The sequence below is a fragment of the Mercenaria mercenaria genome, chromosome 12 (assembly GCF_021730395.1).
Source record: "Mercenaria mercenaria strain notata chromosome 12, MADL_Memer_1, whole genome shotgun sequence".
Lineage (NCBI taxonomy): Eukaryota > Metazoa > Mollusca > Bivalvia > Venerida > Veneridae > Mercenaria > Mercenaria mercenaria.
Genome location: NC_069372.1, coordinates 36,486,887 through 36,502,660, shown reverse-complemented (window position 1 = coordinate 36,502,660; position 15,774 = coordinate 36,486,887). Strand labels below are relative to the sequence as shown.

Here is a 15,774-nt window from a genome sequence, read left to right as displayed (position 1 = left end):
TTTTTGCAGCCATACTTTAAAGCCAAGTCAAAAGGTCATGGTCTTTGTCAGATTTAAAAGGCAAAGGCAAACTTTTACTTGTTCTTTCCTTTCCGTAGGCTATACGACTTTTCTTGTCTTTTATTTTTTTTTTTGCTAAATTTATCCAAAAATCCTTCACCTTGTACTACGCTTTCTTTTATAATCAATAAAAAATTTATAATTAGATTTCTTATCGAATACAATTTCAGAAGCTACATTAAAAAAAGACAGCATGTAAGAAAAAAAAAACTGCCACTAAAAAAGATTAACATTTTCTTTTCTTTTGCTAAAAGGGAAGATATTTTTCCGATTTAAAAATGTGTGTAAAGCCCCTTTTAAAAAACAGCATTTTCTTTGTCACATTATCTACCTACAGAACATGTTTTGTTCATTTTATAAATCAAGATTTTTCATTCTTTTTGTCCTTCGCTGAACCAATATGAAATGAAATTCTGACTGTGATATATATGTTTGTACATTATTTGAATGACAATTGTTGAAAATTTTGAAAGAAAATTCTAAATATGTCTCAATTCAAAATCAAAAAAAAGCAAACTTGGACTCATCAGCAAAAAATTTAAACTAGCAGACATCGAAGGGTGAATTCGAGGGTCAAGGCAATTTAAATAAAAAAGCCAGTTCTCACCCGATATATTTCGTTTTAACTTCGGGAGATTTCTGCGCTCCCTTTTGTAAAAACCTTATTTAAAATTTGATTTTTATGATTATATTTAAATGGGAAAATATTCACACCATTTCAAATCCAATTTACCCATTTAAAGTTGTGTTCTTTCAGGAATTTCGAAGGATCTATACACATTGCATGCTTTGCCTCTCTGGTTTATACAGATTATACATGTACCGGTATTGATTTTTAAACTTTTTGATAACCACTTTAAATTAAATTTGCCCCCATTCATTTGTGTACCTTTTTTGGGGCAGAGAAAAAAGTGATGGCGGGGAAAAAAGTTGTAAAAATAAATATTCAACATGAATTTAAAATATTTTTTAATAAAAAAGGCACCAATTTTGTTTACAATTTTAGGTAGAAAATAAATAGGGACAAAGTTAGTTTCGTTTTTTTAATAATGGCTTTTCAGTGATCCCTTTAATCAAAAGGGGTCTTTCGGGGACGCCCGGTTAAAAAAAAGGGAACCACACCTTACCCTTGCTAAACGTATGAGCACAATAGGGCTTAATATTTGGTTTTGCGTAACTCTTGATCCAGCAGTATAAAAATTTTTTGATTCCATCCCTCGTTTTTTTTATTTTTTTAAAAAAAAATGTGAAACCAAAATTTGTTCTGTTGCGCCAAAAAACCTATACTTTTTTGGGTGATGAAAACCCAAAAAAAATAAAAAAATAATACATTCCCGAAAAGGGTTTGTCCCCCGGTGTTACCGGTGTAGCCGAGTATTTAAAGGTCAAAAGGGTTTTAAATCTCTTGCTCTTCCTGCTGGGGGTTTAACCCCCCTGTTCAGGTTGTTTTTGGGGCTGGCATGGGGAAGACAGTTGTTCAACCTAGGTGCCACCCCCCTTGATAATTTCCTAAAGGGCCCCTTTTTGCTCCCTCCATTAAAGTTTGGAGGCACCACATGACCTACATGTGTCACGAGACTTGATATCCATAAAAATTAAAAAGGTTCAACCTGCCCTAACATAGGGTTTGGAAACTTTACCATATTTCACCTTTCGCACATGTTTTTGGGGTTAACACAATTTTTTAAAAAATTTTTAAAGCCATTTTTAAAAAAAAAACCAAACAGTGGTTTCTGTTTTATGGACTAACGACAACACAATATGTTGGAAGGAAAAACTAAGGATTTTTAGCACATGCCTCAGTCAGATGTCCTGGTTTTGCAATCACTGGGGTTTCCCACAGATTTCATTAAACCAGGGCAAAGTTTCCCAAAGGGGTTAAAAGGGAATGTCCTTTCATTTTTTCATTTAAAACCCTGGCAGCATGTTTTCCAAAACAAATGGGAACAATTTAACAATTTTAGTAGACTCTTTCAAGAAGCTTTTTTCTGATACATATATTTTTAAAGCGACAAAGGGTTTCTACAAGTTCTTACAGCCATGACATAAAGAAAATGGTTAGGAGTCCCTGTTTTATGGCGACATCTTAGGGCCATTTTTTAAAAACAAATAAACTTAACTCAAAAACGGGATCTGTGTGAAATGAACTAGAATTATTTTATAATCGGGCTGGGCAGCAGGTTTCATCCATTTTTTTATAATTTCCCATATAGCTTTAAAAAACTCAGGCCCTGGGGCCATTTGATTTATAAAGCATAAACTTGAAAGACTGCAAAGATCAACAAAAACACTTTTCTGGAATTATTTGGAATGGGGGGGAAGGGGGGGGGGTCACATTTTAAAAGAAGGTTTTCAATGTTTGTTTTCTATAAGAAAAGCTAGCCCAGTCCTCGTGGGGCAAAAAAAGTCACAAAAATTTTGGGGCCCTTTGGTAGTTTTAAAGGGAAAAATCTATGGAACTTTTTTGAAACGGGGCCAAAAGTTTGAGACTTCATCTTCCAAAAAAAAAAAAAAAATATAATTAGCCCTCCTCCTAAGGGCAAAGCAAATATCAAGGTAATTAGCAGAGGGGTCCCCAAAGGGGAAAAACGCTGAATTGTTTTGAAACCGGCCGTGTTTCTAAAAAATTTTAAATTTTTTTCCCTTGCCAATCTTAAAGGAAACTATCAAAGGGAACATTCTTTTGGAATTTTGAAAAAAGGGCTATAGTTTAGTAGATATTCTTTGAAGAAATTGTGTACAACAGACACAAATCCAATGACCCTAAAATCTCCCTGCAACGATGAGCTAAAAAAAGTTCCAGTAAGACCAGACCTGTCGCAGGAAAGCACTATTCAACAGCCTTTAAGCAAAATTATAAAATTACAAACCCTGTAAATTAAGTCAGTTTGTCAAGTGATAATGTCAAAATTTTTCAATCCATTCCCCTAGGGGTTACGAGACACCGGTTTAAAAACAAACTGCCAAAACCACCCCTCGCTTTCTCATGCTTACTCTAAATTTAAGCTTTGCCAAAAAAGGGCATAAATCGTCAAAATTCTTATCAGATTTATGGGGATTGTTTGTTAGGGAACTTTGATAGCAAATAACTTTTTTAAACCGGGGTTTAAAGTCAATAGCTTTGATTAACAAGATATTGGACTTTATATAAAATTTTAAAACCAAAAAACCGATTAAAAATGGGCTAACTCTGTAAAAATTTCAAATCATGTTATGGAGATTGTTTCTCCTGAAAAAGACTGTGATATAAAAACTATTTAAAGTTTCAAGTAAAAACTTTGATAAAAACAGAGTTTTCGATTTTATGAAAACTTAAAAAAAAAATTCAATTTAAAAAAAGGGCAAATTTACCCTCAAATTAATCAGAGTTTGGGATTTTTTCCCCTGGGTAACTTTGACAGTAAAAAAACTATTCAAGTTCAAGTAAAACTTTGATATAACAAATTTTTGATTTTAGAAAAATTTAAAACAAAAAAATTCTTTTTTAAAAAAGACATAATATCTAAAAATTTTCAATCAATTTTGGGGGATTGTTTCCCTGGTGTGACTTGATAAAAATAACAATTTTTAATTTTTAAGTAATGGCTGATAAACCCTTTTTTGACTTTATAAAAAACTAAACCCAATGGAAACGACGGCGCTGGGGCAGTGCAGTAATTAAATTTTCTTCGAAAATTTTGAGCAAAAATTTAAAAACCAAATCGGATGCTATGCAGATCGGACGCCCACAAACGGTGAGTTAATATCAAACCATTCTATAAATTTTAAACAAAAAAGGGATTAAAACAACAAAAGCTAAAGATCAGATCAAAAAATTTTCATTACAATAGGGAAATCAAAAAAATTTTTTTTTAAATTACAATATTTCAAATAAATTAAGCAACATTTAACATAAAAAAATTTAACAAATACATAAACAGAAAAGGGAACGAAGATGGGGGAAAGAGTGCAACAGAAATATATTAGGGATTTTTAAAATTAAAAATCGGAAAGGGGGGAAAAAAAAAACACCTCAAGAACATTTTCAAGAGCGTCCACAAGACCATGCCGACTTTTCCGTGCTTGACTCTAAATTAACTTTGCCGTGAAAACTTTATAAAATTTTAACCAAAAGGGTTCTAAGTTAAAAAAGGACATAACCTGTAAAAATTTAAAACACAGTTATGGGGATTGTTTCTCCGGGTGTAGACTTTGATAGTAAAAAACTATTTTAAGTTTCAAGTCAAAAGTTTTGATAGTAACAATATTTATTTTTAAACCAAAAAATTTAATTAAAAAGGGGGTTAACTCTGTAAAAATTTAAATCAGTTTTATGGGGTTTTTTTTCTCCGGGTAACTTCGTAGTAAATACATGTTTTTTTAAGTTTCGAGTCAAATTTTGATAAAAACAAGAATTTGACTTTATGAAAAACTGAAACCAAATGGGAACCCCGGGGGCCAGTGCAAAACTCTGCTTTTTCTTTTTTGAGAAGTTGAGCTAAAAATGCAAACCAATCTGTGAAATAGAAAAGGTGGGAAGCCAAAGGTCGCCAAACACGACACAAATGAAAATTAGCAAAAAGACCATGCCTTGTCAGAATTATGTGGTCTTCATTCGGTGGTCTCTCAAACCCAGTGAAATTCACTGTTTTAAGTGCTGTAAACTAACAGATTTTTTTGATAGGGAAAATAAAATCTAAAGAATTAAAATTTCCCTTTAAATTCTATTTTAAAAATTACATCCAATCAATTAATTTCCCCAAAAATAGCTGCTCGACCAACACATGAAAAATATTTAAAAGCATCTTTCACTTGCATTTAAATTTTTGCGAAAAGAATGTTAATTGTTTTGCCAATTCCTTTTTTTTATTTTTATTCAGCTGTGAAATAAATTAAATATTAAAAACACTTTGTAATACCCCTTATGTATTATACACAAGTTTTGCTTATTAAACTGAATAGGCAAATTATATGAGCCCGCCCCCTAGAAAACCAACAATAGTGCATTTGCGCCCACCAGGGCCCCAACCACCTGTGCATCCGCCCTCTGGTCGGATCCCAACTGTTCGATTTAAAACACAAGAAACGGGAGAAACCGTTGTGAACATTGGACCTGACCAACTCCGGATGCCAGCGGGTCGGGATCGATACTGGCCCAAAAACACATTTGGGTTTTTCTCATGGTTTGGCTTTTTTCATTATTGAATTTTAGATACCCACTTAATAGGTTCTTTTTGTAAATGAAGGGATTATTTTTAAAAAGATATTTATTTTTCCAATATACAAAAGTTTTTAAAAGTAAATAGACTGTGCCAGGGTTTTGCTTGTTCCTGGGCTTTTTACAAATCAGTGGAAAAACCCCCCTTTATAGTGATTTATACTCGTATGGGTTTCATGAAGGTCCACAATGGGTTACATTGTTTTGGGGGAATAAAAAATTTATGAGTTTCCCCAAAAGAAACTCTCTAACAAAGAGATCCTGATGAAAATTGCATGCACTAGCAAAAGCCCCTTTGATCATATTGTTTTAAAATTTCAGAAGATCCCAATGTATTACTTGTTATCGGAATTTTGGATCAATTAAAGGTCAAAACCGGTTACTGAACGGGAATTGCCCTCATAATATATATCATTTTGTGAAAAGTTTCATGAAGACCCATAAGGGTTACAGAACTTTGTTAGGGGGGAATTTTGGATAAAATTTAAAAGGGCAGTCTGTACTTTTTTTTAACACCCCTTTTAACTTTAAATGGTACTGTCCAAAACTGAAAGTTTAAAAAGTTCATTTTTAAATAAAAATTTTACCAGGGTAAGGGTTAACTGACCAATGGGAAGTTTTGTCATCTAGAAGGGTCCAAAACAAGCTTTGTACCATGGAAAAATTTACTGCTGCAAAAAAAACCATTGTTTTGAGTTCATCCCCCTCCCTCCAAATTTAAAACAAAGGGCCATGATGGCCCTATATCGCTCACCTTTTTATCATTGCCTTGAGACAAAAAGTCCTTAAAAAAATACAAAGCCCAAAAGGGGACGGGAAAAACAAAGGGAAAAATTTAACCAAAAAAGAAAAAAAAATTCTTACAAGGTACGATCTCAAAATACACCAAAAAAATTTGGGGTACCAATCCATTTGTACCACAGAAAAGGGTTCGGTTTTCCCCTACGGCAATAAAAAATTTTACTAAATATAAGCATTGATATAACGAAAAAGGAAGTAATTAAAAAAAAAAATTTTTTAAAATGAACAAAAAAGGATCGCCAAATAAACGTTGACATAAATAAAAATTTCGATCAGTATCTTCATTAGTAAGGAATATACCCTGTTATTGAAAAAGGGAGTAATTTACATAAAAATCCATAGTTATCTACCCTGATTGGCCGTCCAACAATGACAAAATAAAATTTTTCAAATAGTCCAAAAGTACTTACTGATATAAATCCATTTTGTTTTCAAACAGGGGGGTAATCCCAAAATAAAATAACTCTGGAACCTCGAGGATCTGATTTGTCATGGAATCCCAAATTTATTGTTTTTGAAGACATTTTTGGGGGTTTGTATCAAATAAAACCTAAATGAATCTGTATAGGCTGCAAAAGCCAAAATAGCCAATTTTTGGGCCTTTTTAGGGCCATAACTGTGGAACCCCGAGGAATCTGGCCATTCAAGGAACCAAGACTGGGTAATACAATTTTTTGCAAATTTGGTTAAAAAAAAAAACATAAATGAAGCTGTATTGTGCGACAAGGTCAAAATAGCCAAAATTTTGGGCCCTTCAGGGCCTAAACCCGGAAAAAATTTAAAGGGGTCGCCGGTTTTTAAAAAAAAAGGGAACCAAAATCTTAGGGGACACCCAAATTTTGCGCAAGTTGATTAAAACAAATCAAAAAGAAGCTGCTATTGTGCAGACAAGGTCAAAAAGCTAAAATTTTGGCCCTTCATGGGCCCTAAATCGGAACCCATCACAAAAAACTCGCCATTGAAAGAAAAACCAAGTCTTTTGGTGAAACAAATTGTGTGCAAGTTTTGGGTTAAAAAAAAATAAAAAATGGCTGCATTGTGCAACAAGGTCAAAAACAAAAATTTGGGCCCCTTTTAGGGCCATAACCCGGAACCCGTAATGGACCTGCCATTCAAGAAAAAACCAGGGGTCTTTTAATATACAATTGGTGCAATAGGTTAAAATTTAAAATTAAAAAAGAAACCACTATCGTGCAGACAAGAAATTTTTTGACCAAACGACCTGAAAACGCAGAACGGACTGACCCACGACAAAGGGGGACACAAACTCACCTTTAAATTTTAAAAATGGTAAAAACAACACCGGATTTAAAACCCCCTTTTGGGGGCTTTAACTCTGGCCCCTTAAGAACCCGGGGGGTTTTCGAATTTGGGGCACTTTTGTATCCACAAAACAACTTTAACAAATTGTTTTAACCGAAACATCAATGACACAATACTGTAAAGACAAAAAAAACCCCCCCAAAAACGATTGGAAAGAACAAAAAAAGGGGCCATAATTATGTCCCGAAAAATCTCAGGTCATTTTACTTTTTAGCTATCTCTTTTTAAAAAATGGAAATTAAATTAGTTTAAAAGGAAAATACACAACTTCCTATAACCCCCCCTTTTCTTTAGGGGGCAAAAAAGTGAAAAAAACAACTCAAGGAAAAAATACAGGAATTTTTGGGCTTTTTTCTGCTATAAAAAACAGCAGGTAAAAGCTGAATTCTAAAATTTGAGTATCCTAGAACCCTTTAAAATTTGGGAAGATTTAAAACAAAACACAACATTTTACTAAAAAAACAAAATAAAAAAATAAAAATAATTAATTTACAAACTTTTTCTTTCTTTTCCAAAAAACACACACAAAGAACAAGCATTCTCTTAATTTCTTGATACCTTTAAGCCAAGGTTATAAAACTGAGATTGGGTACCAGTCTTGGAATGCAATCTTGCTATTGCAAATTTTAAAAGTGTTCTCGAAAAAACCAAACGATCTGAGCTGAACTGGTTTTTTTTATAACCGAAACCCTGTTTTAAAAGACCAATTTCACATAATTTTTTGGGGAAAACATAGCTTTCTAAAGGCAAAAGAAGTTTTCATTTAAAAAAAAGTACAACACAAAAACAACACAAAAAAAAGAAAGAAAAAAAATTTTTAAGAAAAATCTTTTTAACCCTTTTAAAATTTCCCTTTTTTAAGATAACAAATTGTAATGTTTTCAAAAAGTTTCTGAAGTGTTTCATCTGTCCATGGGGTTTTATGATAGGGACAAAATATTTGTTTTACAGTCCCAGTTTGCTTATAACATGAACCAATGACGACCAAAAGAGTTTTTCCCTTTAGTAACTTCAACATTTTTTTTTTAAAATGTGAAAATCAAATACATGCTTTTCTTGGTTTTTGATTCTTTTTTGCATTAAAACCTTCCCCAAACAAGGGCCAGCCAAAAATCCTCTAAAATCAGTAAATCAACAACAAAAAAAAAATAAAAAAAACTTTACCCCACAAAACAAAATTTCTAAATGTGCAAAGGAATGGTGCCCCCCCTTCCTTCACAGTAAAGGTTATTTTTTTTTTTGTTGACTTACAACCTGAGGGAAAAATTTTTTGGGAAAGGGGGGGCAACGGGAAGGGGATGGTGGTTTGAAGGGGGGGTGTTACTAAAAGTAAAACCCAAAAAAAGACCACAGGCACCAACTTCACAAGCGAAAAATGTTCCATGAAGCTTCTCTAAAAAACATTTGGTGCATGCAAAACAAAATTTTTGCCCTTTTGCATTTTTTTTCTAAGCATTTTGTCAAGGGCCATAACTCAAAACCTACGATGAAAAAACCAAAAAAATCCTCAGGGAAAAATCTCAAATTCTTAAAAACACCATAAGGTTTTAGGACTCTAATCAAATACTCATGAGATATTAGCATAAATTTTGGAGGACATCCAACCAAAAAATAAAATTTTTGCCCTAATATTTTTCTCCCAAAATTTTGATCTAGACCTCGCCCTAATGACCCCGCACCCCCCCCCCCCCCCCCCCCCCCCCCAAACAAAAAAGGAAGCCCCCAAAAACCTTTAACAAACAAAAGGGGGGAAATTTTAAATTTCATTAACTTCCCCAAAGGAGTTCCATATAACAAAAAAATTCTAAAATTTCATTTAATTCCCTTTGGGTAAAACACAAAAGATAGATACATAAAAAGTGGCAATTTAAAACCTACCTGAACAGATCTCTCACATTTTAAATAAATGAATACATTTCAACAAAACCATATACAGATATTTCAATAAATATATGCATACATACATGTACTTCATAACTTTCTATTTTTCTTCTTGGATTTAATATATGCACCCACATTTACAGATATTTTTTTTTGCCTAACATTTGAACATCATGCTAAACAATGTTCATGCATTAATTATTCTGTTTGTGATTTCCCAAAAAAAAATTTGGAAAACCAAATAGACCAGTACAAAAAGTTAATAAATTAAATACAGAAATCAAAAAAAAGAGAAATTTATATTTCAAAATGACATTTTTACATTTAATTATAAAAACTGATTGCTAATGAGACAAAAAAATTCTGCAATAAAAAATTCTGATCAAACCCAAGACCAAATTTTCCCATGCAAAATTTTTACATAAATCTAAAAAAACATATAACTTGTACATACATTGATTAAAAAAACATTGGACATTAAAAAAAACTATTTTCCCTCTTTCTAGCCTACAGGTGCCCCAATACACCCACACCAAAAAACCACATTTTTTGTTTTGTTTATATGTTTCTGGTTGGGGGGTTTTTTCGAAACAATGTAGAATTTTTTTTAAGCCGGGTTTTTAAAAGCATTTGAAATTTTCTTTTAAAAGAAAAATTTAATCCATAAAAAGACAAAGGGCATTCTTTTATTTTTCGGGGCTCTTTGAAAAAAATTTTGGGCCTCAAGGGAAATTTTTTTAAAGGGTCTACTAAAAAACACAATTTTGATAAAAATTTTGCCAAGAAAAAATACACTAGTTCAAATTTTCCCATTTCTTTCATAGGTGAAATAAAATGCATTGCTTGTCTCAATTTTGAGATTCTGGCCCTTTATTAAAAGACAAATTAATCTGAAACAAAATTTATGCCTATTTTTTAATTATTCCTAAGTAAAACCCCTTTTATTTTCATTTCTTTTAAAAAAATAGCATCCTTATATTTTACATTGGGGAAAAAACTGCCCTTTTTTGTGACATTTCGTTGCGAGACTTATCCTTGCTATTGGGATCCGAAAAAAGATTAAAAATTAACTCCCCTTTTTAACAAATGTCACAAATATCTTTTTGAATTTGCTCAAAAGCAAAACATCTACTGAGGCACTTCTGTGACCCCAAAACCCAAATTTTTCAAGAGGGGCACCGAAATCTCACCTAGTAATAGACCACATGTTTTTAAAAAGACAAACTAATGCTAAAATATTGAAATAGGTCGTAGGTCACATTCAGGTCCTGAAAACAGATTTAAATTGGTGGCAAAACGACATTCACCAAATTTCAAGGGTGTACTTAAAACACAAGAAAGAGGCGTAGGTCAAGCAAGTCCCAAATGATCCCAATTGCTTGGGCATCAGGTAATTATAACTAAAAGTCTAGGAAAAAATCCGATAATTTTTGAAGTATTTTTTTTTTTTTATAACTCATAATGTAAAAATGAAAACCCCGGGCAGGCCTCTTTTCACCCCGGGGGAAAATTTTTTAAAAAATTGTTAAGACCCCAAAAGCAATGTTTCACACCAAAAACAAAAACCCAGGGACGCTTTCAGAAAGAAGATCTTTATATTTTTTTCCCCACAAAAAATATGTAAAACGGGGGCCCCCAGGGCATGCCTCTTTTCACCCCAGGGGCAAATTAACAATTTTGGTAAGAAACACTAGGAAAAGGGAAAATACTTAAAAATCAAAAACCAGGCCTTTCGTTTTTAAGCAAGAAAATTTTTAAAGTTTTTTTTCCCCATATATTATTATAAAACATGAACCCTCCCACCCCCCGGGCCCCTTTTCACCCCAGGGGCTAATTTAACAATTTTGGTAGAGGACCACAAGAAACAAAATAAAAAAACGAAGGGCCCGTCCCTGTGGTTTTTGACAAGAAAAATTTTTAAAGTTTTTTTCTAAAAGTCATGCAAAACTTTTAACCCCCGGGGGGGAGCCTCTTTTTCACCCGGGCACAATTTGAACAATCTTTAAGAGGACCAAAAGGTGATGTCAAGGGGTCAAATCAAGGGTCAGCCCGCGGTTTTGGGCAAGAAATTTTTTTAAAGTTTTTTCCTTTTGGTTGCCCCGGCAACCGAATTCTGTTTTTAAATAGAATAAAATTCTTTTAACAAATTTTTAAAGGCGACCACCCAAGGTCATTCCCTTTTAATTTGGTGAATTCTGCCCATGGTTTTTTAAGAAATTTTTTTAGAAAAAGTTATGGGCGCACCGCCTACTACGACGACCCGATTTGGCCCCAAAAAAAATCACCATTACCTTGGGTCGGAGCTAAAAAAAAAATATTTTTAATTCCAATCAAAAATTAAATAACCCCTCTACAATCAACTGTAAAATATATGTACCTACAAATCAGAAAAATCTTACTCAAAAAAAACATAATTCAATACATCTTTGTACTATTGCAATTTTTAAAACCCAAATTTTAAAACTAATTAATACAAAGAAAAAATATAAAGAAAAACCCGTTTTTTCCCAAATTTTTAAAAATGCTCCCCGAAAGCAGCACCTTTTACCAATTTTCCTCCAAAAGAATTCCTATAAGACAGGGTCCAAAATACTTCAAAACGACACTATTTTGCACACATAATAACTTGGTCAAGACACTTTTTCCCCCATATAAAAACCAAAAAAAAAGCCGTCCATAGAAAACCAAAATAGTGGGGATGCGACCACATGGATCCAGACCACCTCCCCGCCACGGTCAGGCTCAAACGTTCGCTTTAAACCTATTGAATTGGGGCAATTCCGAAACCCTGGGCCTGCCAGACGCGCGAGCGCGGGGGTCGGGGGGCCCTGCGGTCGCAAACCCACTAGTTGGTTTTCTCATGCACGGGGCCAACATGTCTGACTTTTTTTGGAGAAAACCCTTTATTATAATAAATACAGTAGGCTCAGGAAAAACTTTTGAATAATTTGCGTCAAAGGATCTTTTTTAGGTTTAATTTTAGGTCAAATAGGGAACTTGGTAGAATCCTGACCTTTGGAAAGCCAGGGAGATGGGTTCTACACTTTACAGCCGGAACAAGGCTCAAACCCCGGGGTTGGGGGAGGTGATTCAAAACAACAGTCGGGGAAAAATACCCATATCATACCTTTTTTTTTGAGAAGTACAAAATTTAAACCCCAATTTAAAATTATATCGGGCAGAATTTTTTCTAATTTTTAATTTGCTAAAAAATTAAATGAAAAACAACAAAATGGGCTAACAATAAAATTTTTAAAAATAAAAATTTTTATAAATTTATTGATGAAGGTTGTGTGGTTTTTTTTGGGAATTTACTGAAAAATTTTATCTTTATTTGATTATTTTTTACCCCAAATTTTTCAAAAAAAAATGTTTCCATTCCCACCTTTGTTACCTTAAAATTTAAAAAAAATTGGGGAAAAATTATTTAATTTATCAATCCAAGTAATTATTTAGTGAAAGGGTTTGTTTTGTTTTAATTTTTTTAAATTTAAAATTAAAAATAAATTTTTTAAATTTTTTTTTAAAAAAGTTTTTGGGGGGAAAAGCAGTTTTTATTTAAAAGGTTATAGGGAAAAAGTGTTTAAAATATTGAAGAAGTGAAATTTTCCCCAAAAAAAAAAAATTGAGTTTTTAAGTTAAAAAGGGAAATTTTGGTTTGGATTGATTTAATTTTTTAAAGGGAAAAAATGTTAAGTTTTTAATATTGATTAGTTTTGGGGGGGTTTGATGTAAAAATTTAAAATTTTTTTAAGTAAAAGGGCATAATTTTTTCCAAAAAACATTTAAGGGTTTTTGGAAATTGACCCAGTGAGGTGGGGAATTGATCTAAAAAAGAAAAAATAATTCCAAATCTATATGCCTTTTGTAAAACCGTATGTACTTGCACGCAAAACTTTTAAACCAAATTTTCTAATCCAAAAGGGGCATAATTTGGCCAAAAAACATGCCAATTATGGGACTTGCCCATGAGGTGGGAATTTATCTAGAAAAAGAAAAAAAAAGTTTCAAATCTTTTCCTTTTTGAATCTTATGTTATTTCACGCAAACTTTAAACCCGAAATTTTTTAAATCCAAAAGGGGGCATAATTTGGCCCAAAAAACATCCAATTATGGGGCTTGACCCGAGGGAGGGAATTGTCTAAAAAAAAAAATAAGTTTTTAAAAATATTGCCTTTTTGTAATACTGTATGTACTTGCACGCAAACTTTAACCAAATTTTCTAAGTCCAAAAAGGGGGGGATAATTTGGGCCCAAAAAGAAAATCAAGTTTGGACTTTTGGTGCTATCAATATTTTAAACCCCCCAAAACCGGAAGTTTCAATTCAAAATCTGCAATTTTTGGAGATATAACTTGCATGTAAAACTTTAACCAATTTTCTAATCCAAAGGGGGGGATAATTTGCCAAAATACATTTTAAGTTTGGAACTTGACCCAGTGGGTTGGTAATGACCCAGAAAAAGAATAAATAAATTTTTAAAACTATTGCCTTTAAATGATGCTTTATGACTTGCATGCAAAAAATAACCAAGTGTGACCCACGCCGCCAGGGTAGTAGAATAGCTAGACATTCTTTAATAGCGAGCTAAAAAAAACAAATTTTATAATCGTTTTCGGTCCATTTGAGACCCCTTTAATATCTTTTTCACTGAGCGTGTTCCCTCTAAAAAAAAATTATCCCCACTGTCCACAATGTATTTGAGGCTCCCAGAAGGGCATTTCTGCTTTGTATAACTTTTTCCTCAACCACTCTCTGTCCCTTCACTGTCAACAATATCCTCGAGACCAGCAAATGGGTTTCCAGTTGCGGACTTTGCTGGTTTAACTGGAGATATAGTTCTTCTTGCCCAAATACTTTTCACTTTTCTCATAACACGACCTGTTAGACATTAAAATAGAAACTGAGAGCTGCTTCTTGGAAAACATCAGGAACAAGAGCTGTCGGATGACAGCGCGCTCGACTATTCGAAGAATTGATTGAAGAATGGGGTCAAAATATTTCCATAGATTTTCAGACTAAACAAAAAAATGGATTAAACAAAAAATGTTCCTGTATTTGTGGATTTCGATTAGTCTTGCACTAAATGGCAATGTGTGACCATGATGGCAAATATGTTAAGTTATATGTTAGGCAAAACATGGACTTATATGAAAAATTTAACTAATTTCTAAGTCCAAAAAGGGCCATAATTCAGTCAAAATAGTTGACAGAGTTATGTACTCTTGCCTACAGATGGAAATCATGTTGATAAACTAGTGTTAAAAGTTTCAAAGCCACAGTTCAAACAGTTTTGACAAAACGCTGACTTGTAAGAAAAAATGAACAAATTTCAAAGTCCAAAAAGAGCCATAATTCAGTCAAAATAATTGTCAGAGTTATGTACTCTTGCCTACAGATGGAAATCATAATGATAAACAAGTGTTTAAAGTTTAAAAGCCATATGTCAAATAGTCTTGACAAAACATGGACATTTACAAAACAGAACCAATTTCCAAGTTCAAAAAGGGCCATAATTCAGCCAAAAAAGAAGAGAGAGTTACGTACTCTTGCCTATTGATAGAGACTATTATACTGAACAAGATATAAAAGTTTCAAAGCCATATGTCAAACACTTTACACAAAATATAAACTGGTACGAAAAACTTAACCTAGATTTCTAAGTCAAAAGGGGCCATAATTCAGTCAAAATGCTTGATGGAGTTATGTACTCTTGCCTACAACTGGACATTGTGATGGTAAACAAGTGTTGAAAGTTTCAAAGCTTTATCTCAAAAGACTTTGTCAAAATGTGGACTGGTACGAAAAACTTAACCGAGATTTCTAAGTCAAAAAGGGGCCATAATTCAACCAAAATGCTTGATGGAGTTATGTACTCTTGCCTACAACTGAACATGGTGATGGTAAACAAGTGTTGAAAGTTTCAAAGCTTTATCTCAAAAGACTTTGTCAAAATATGAACTGGTACGAAAAACTTAACCAAGATTTCTAAGTCAAAAGGGGCCATAATTCAGTCAAAATGCTTGACAGAGTTATGTACTCTTGCCTATAACTGGACATGGTGATGGTAAACAAGTGTTGAAAGTTCCAAAGCTTTACCTCAAAAGACTTTGTCAAAATGTGGACTGGTACGAAAAACTTAACCAGGGTGTGACGCCGACGCCGACACCGACGCCGACGCCGTGGTGAGTAGGATAGCTCTACTTATTCTTCGAATAGTCGAGCTAAAAACAACAGTTCTTAAAATATATTCTTTTTTCAAAATTTTCGCAACAAGTTCTCTTTTCACATCATTCTTGAAGTATAAAGTCACATCTATTTTTTATTAACTTACTTACTTTTAGAAACTATGATTACTTTACCCTTAAATGAAATTGTTCATATTTTTTGGTTTAAAACTTATGTCCTCTCAAACTTTGTTAAAACATACATGCATATTTTCTTTAATAAAAGTGACATTTGGTAGAAACTTACAAATAAATTAAGCAAAATATTCTTGTTGACGACCTTAAG

The 15,774-nt window shown here is 33.0% G+C and overlaps 1 protein-coding gene across 3 annotated transcripts in view; it reads right to left on the bottom strand.

Annotated features, from left to right (window-relative positions):
* Positions 1–13,950: 13,950 nt before the first annotated feature.
* LOC123534328 (nucleolar protein dao-5-like) overlaps positions 13,951–15,774 on the bottom strand; it is a 95,779-nt gene continuing 93,955 nt past the window's right edge. For all 3 annotated transcript variants that reach the window (XM_053519686.1, XM_053519685.1, XM_053519687.1), the window contains exon 11: positions 13,951–14,142. In XM_053519686.1, the coding sequence (XP_053375661.1) occupies positions 14,006–14,142 (137 nt within the window). In that variant the 3' untranslated portion in view covers positions 13,951–14,005. The remainder of the gene's footprint in view (positions 14,143–15,774) is intronic.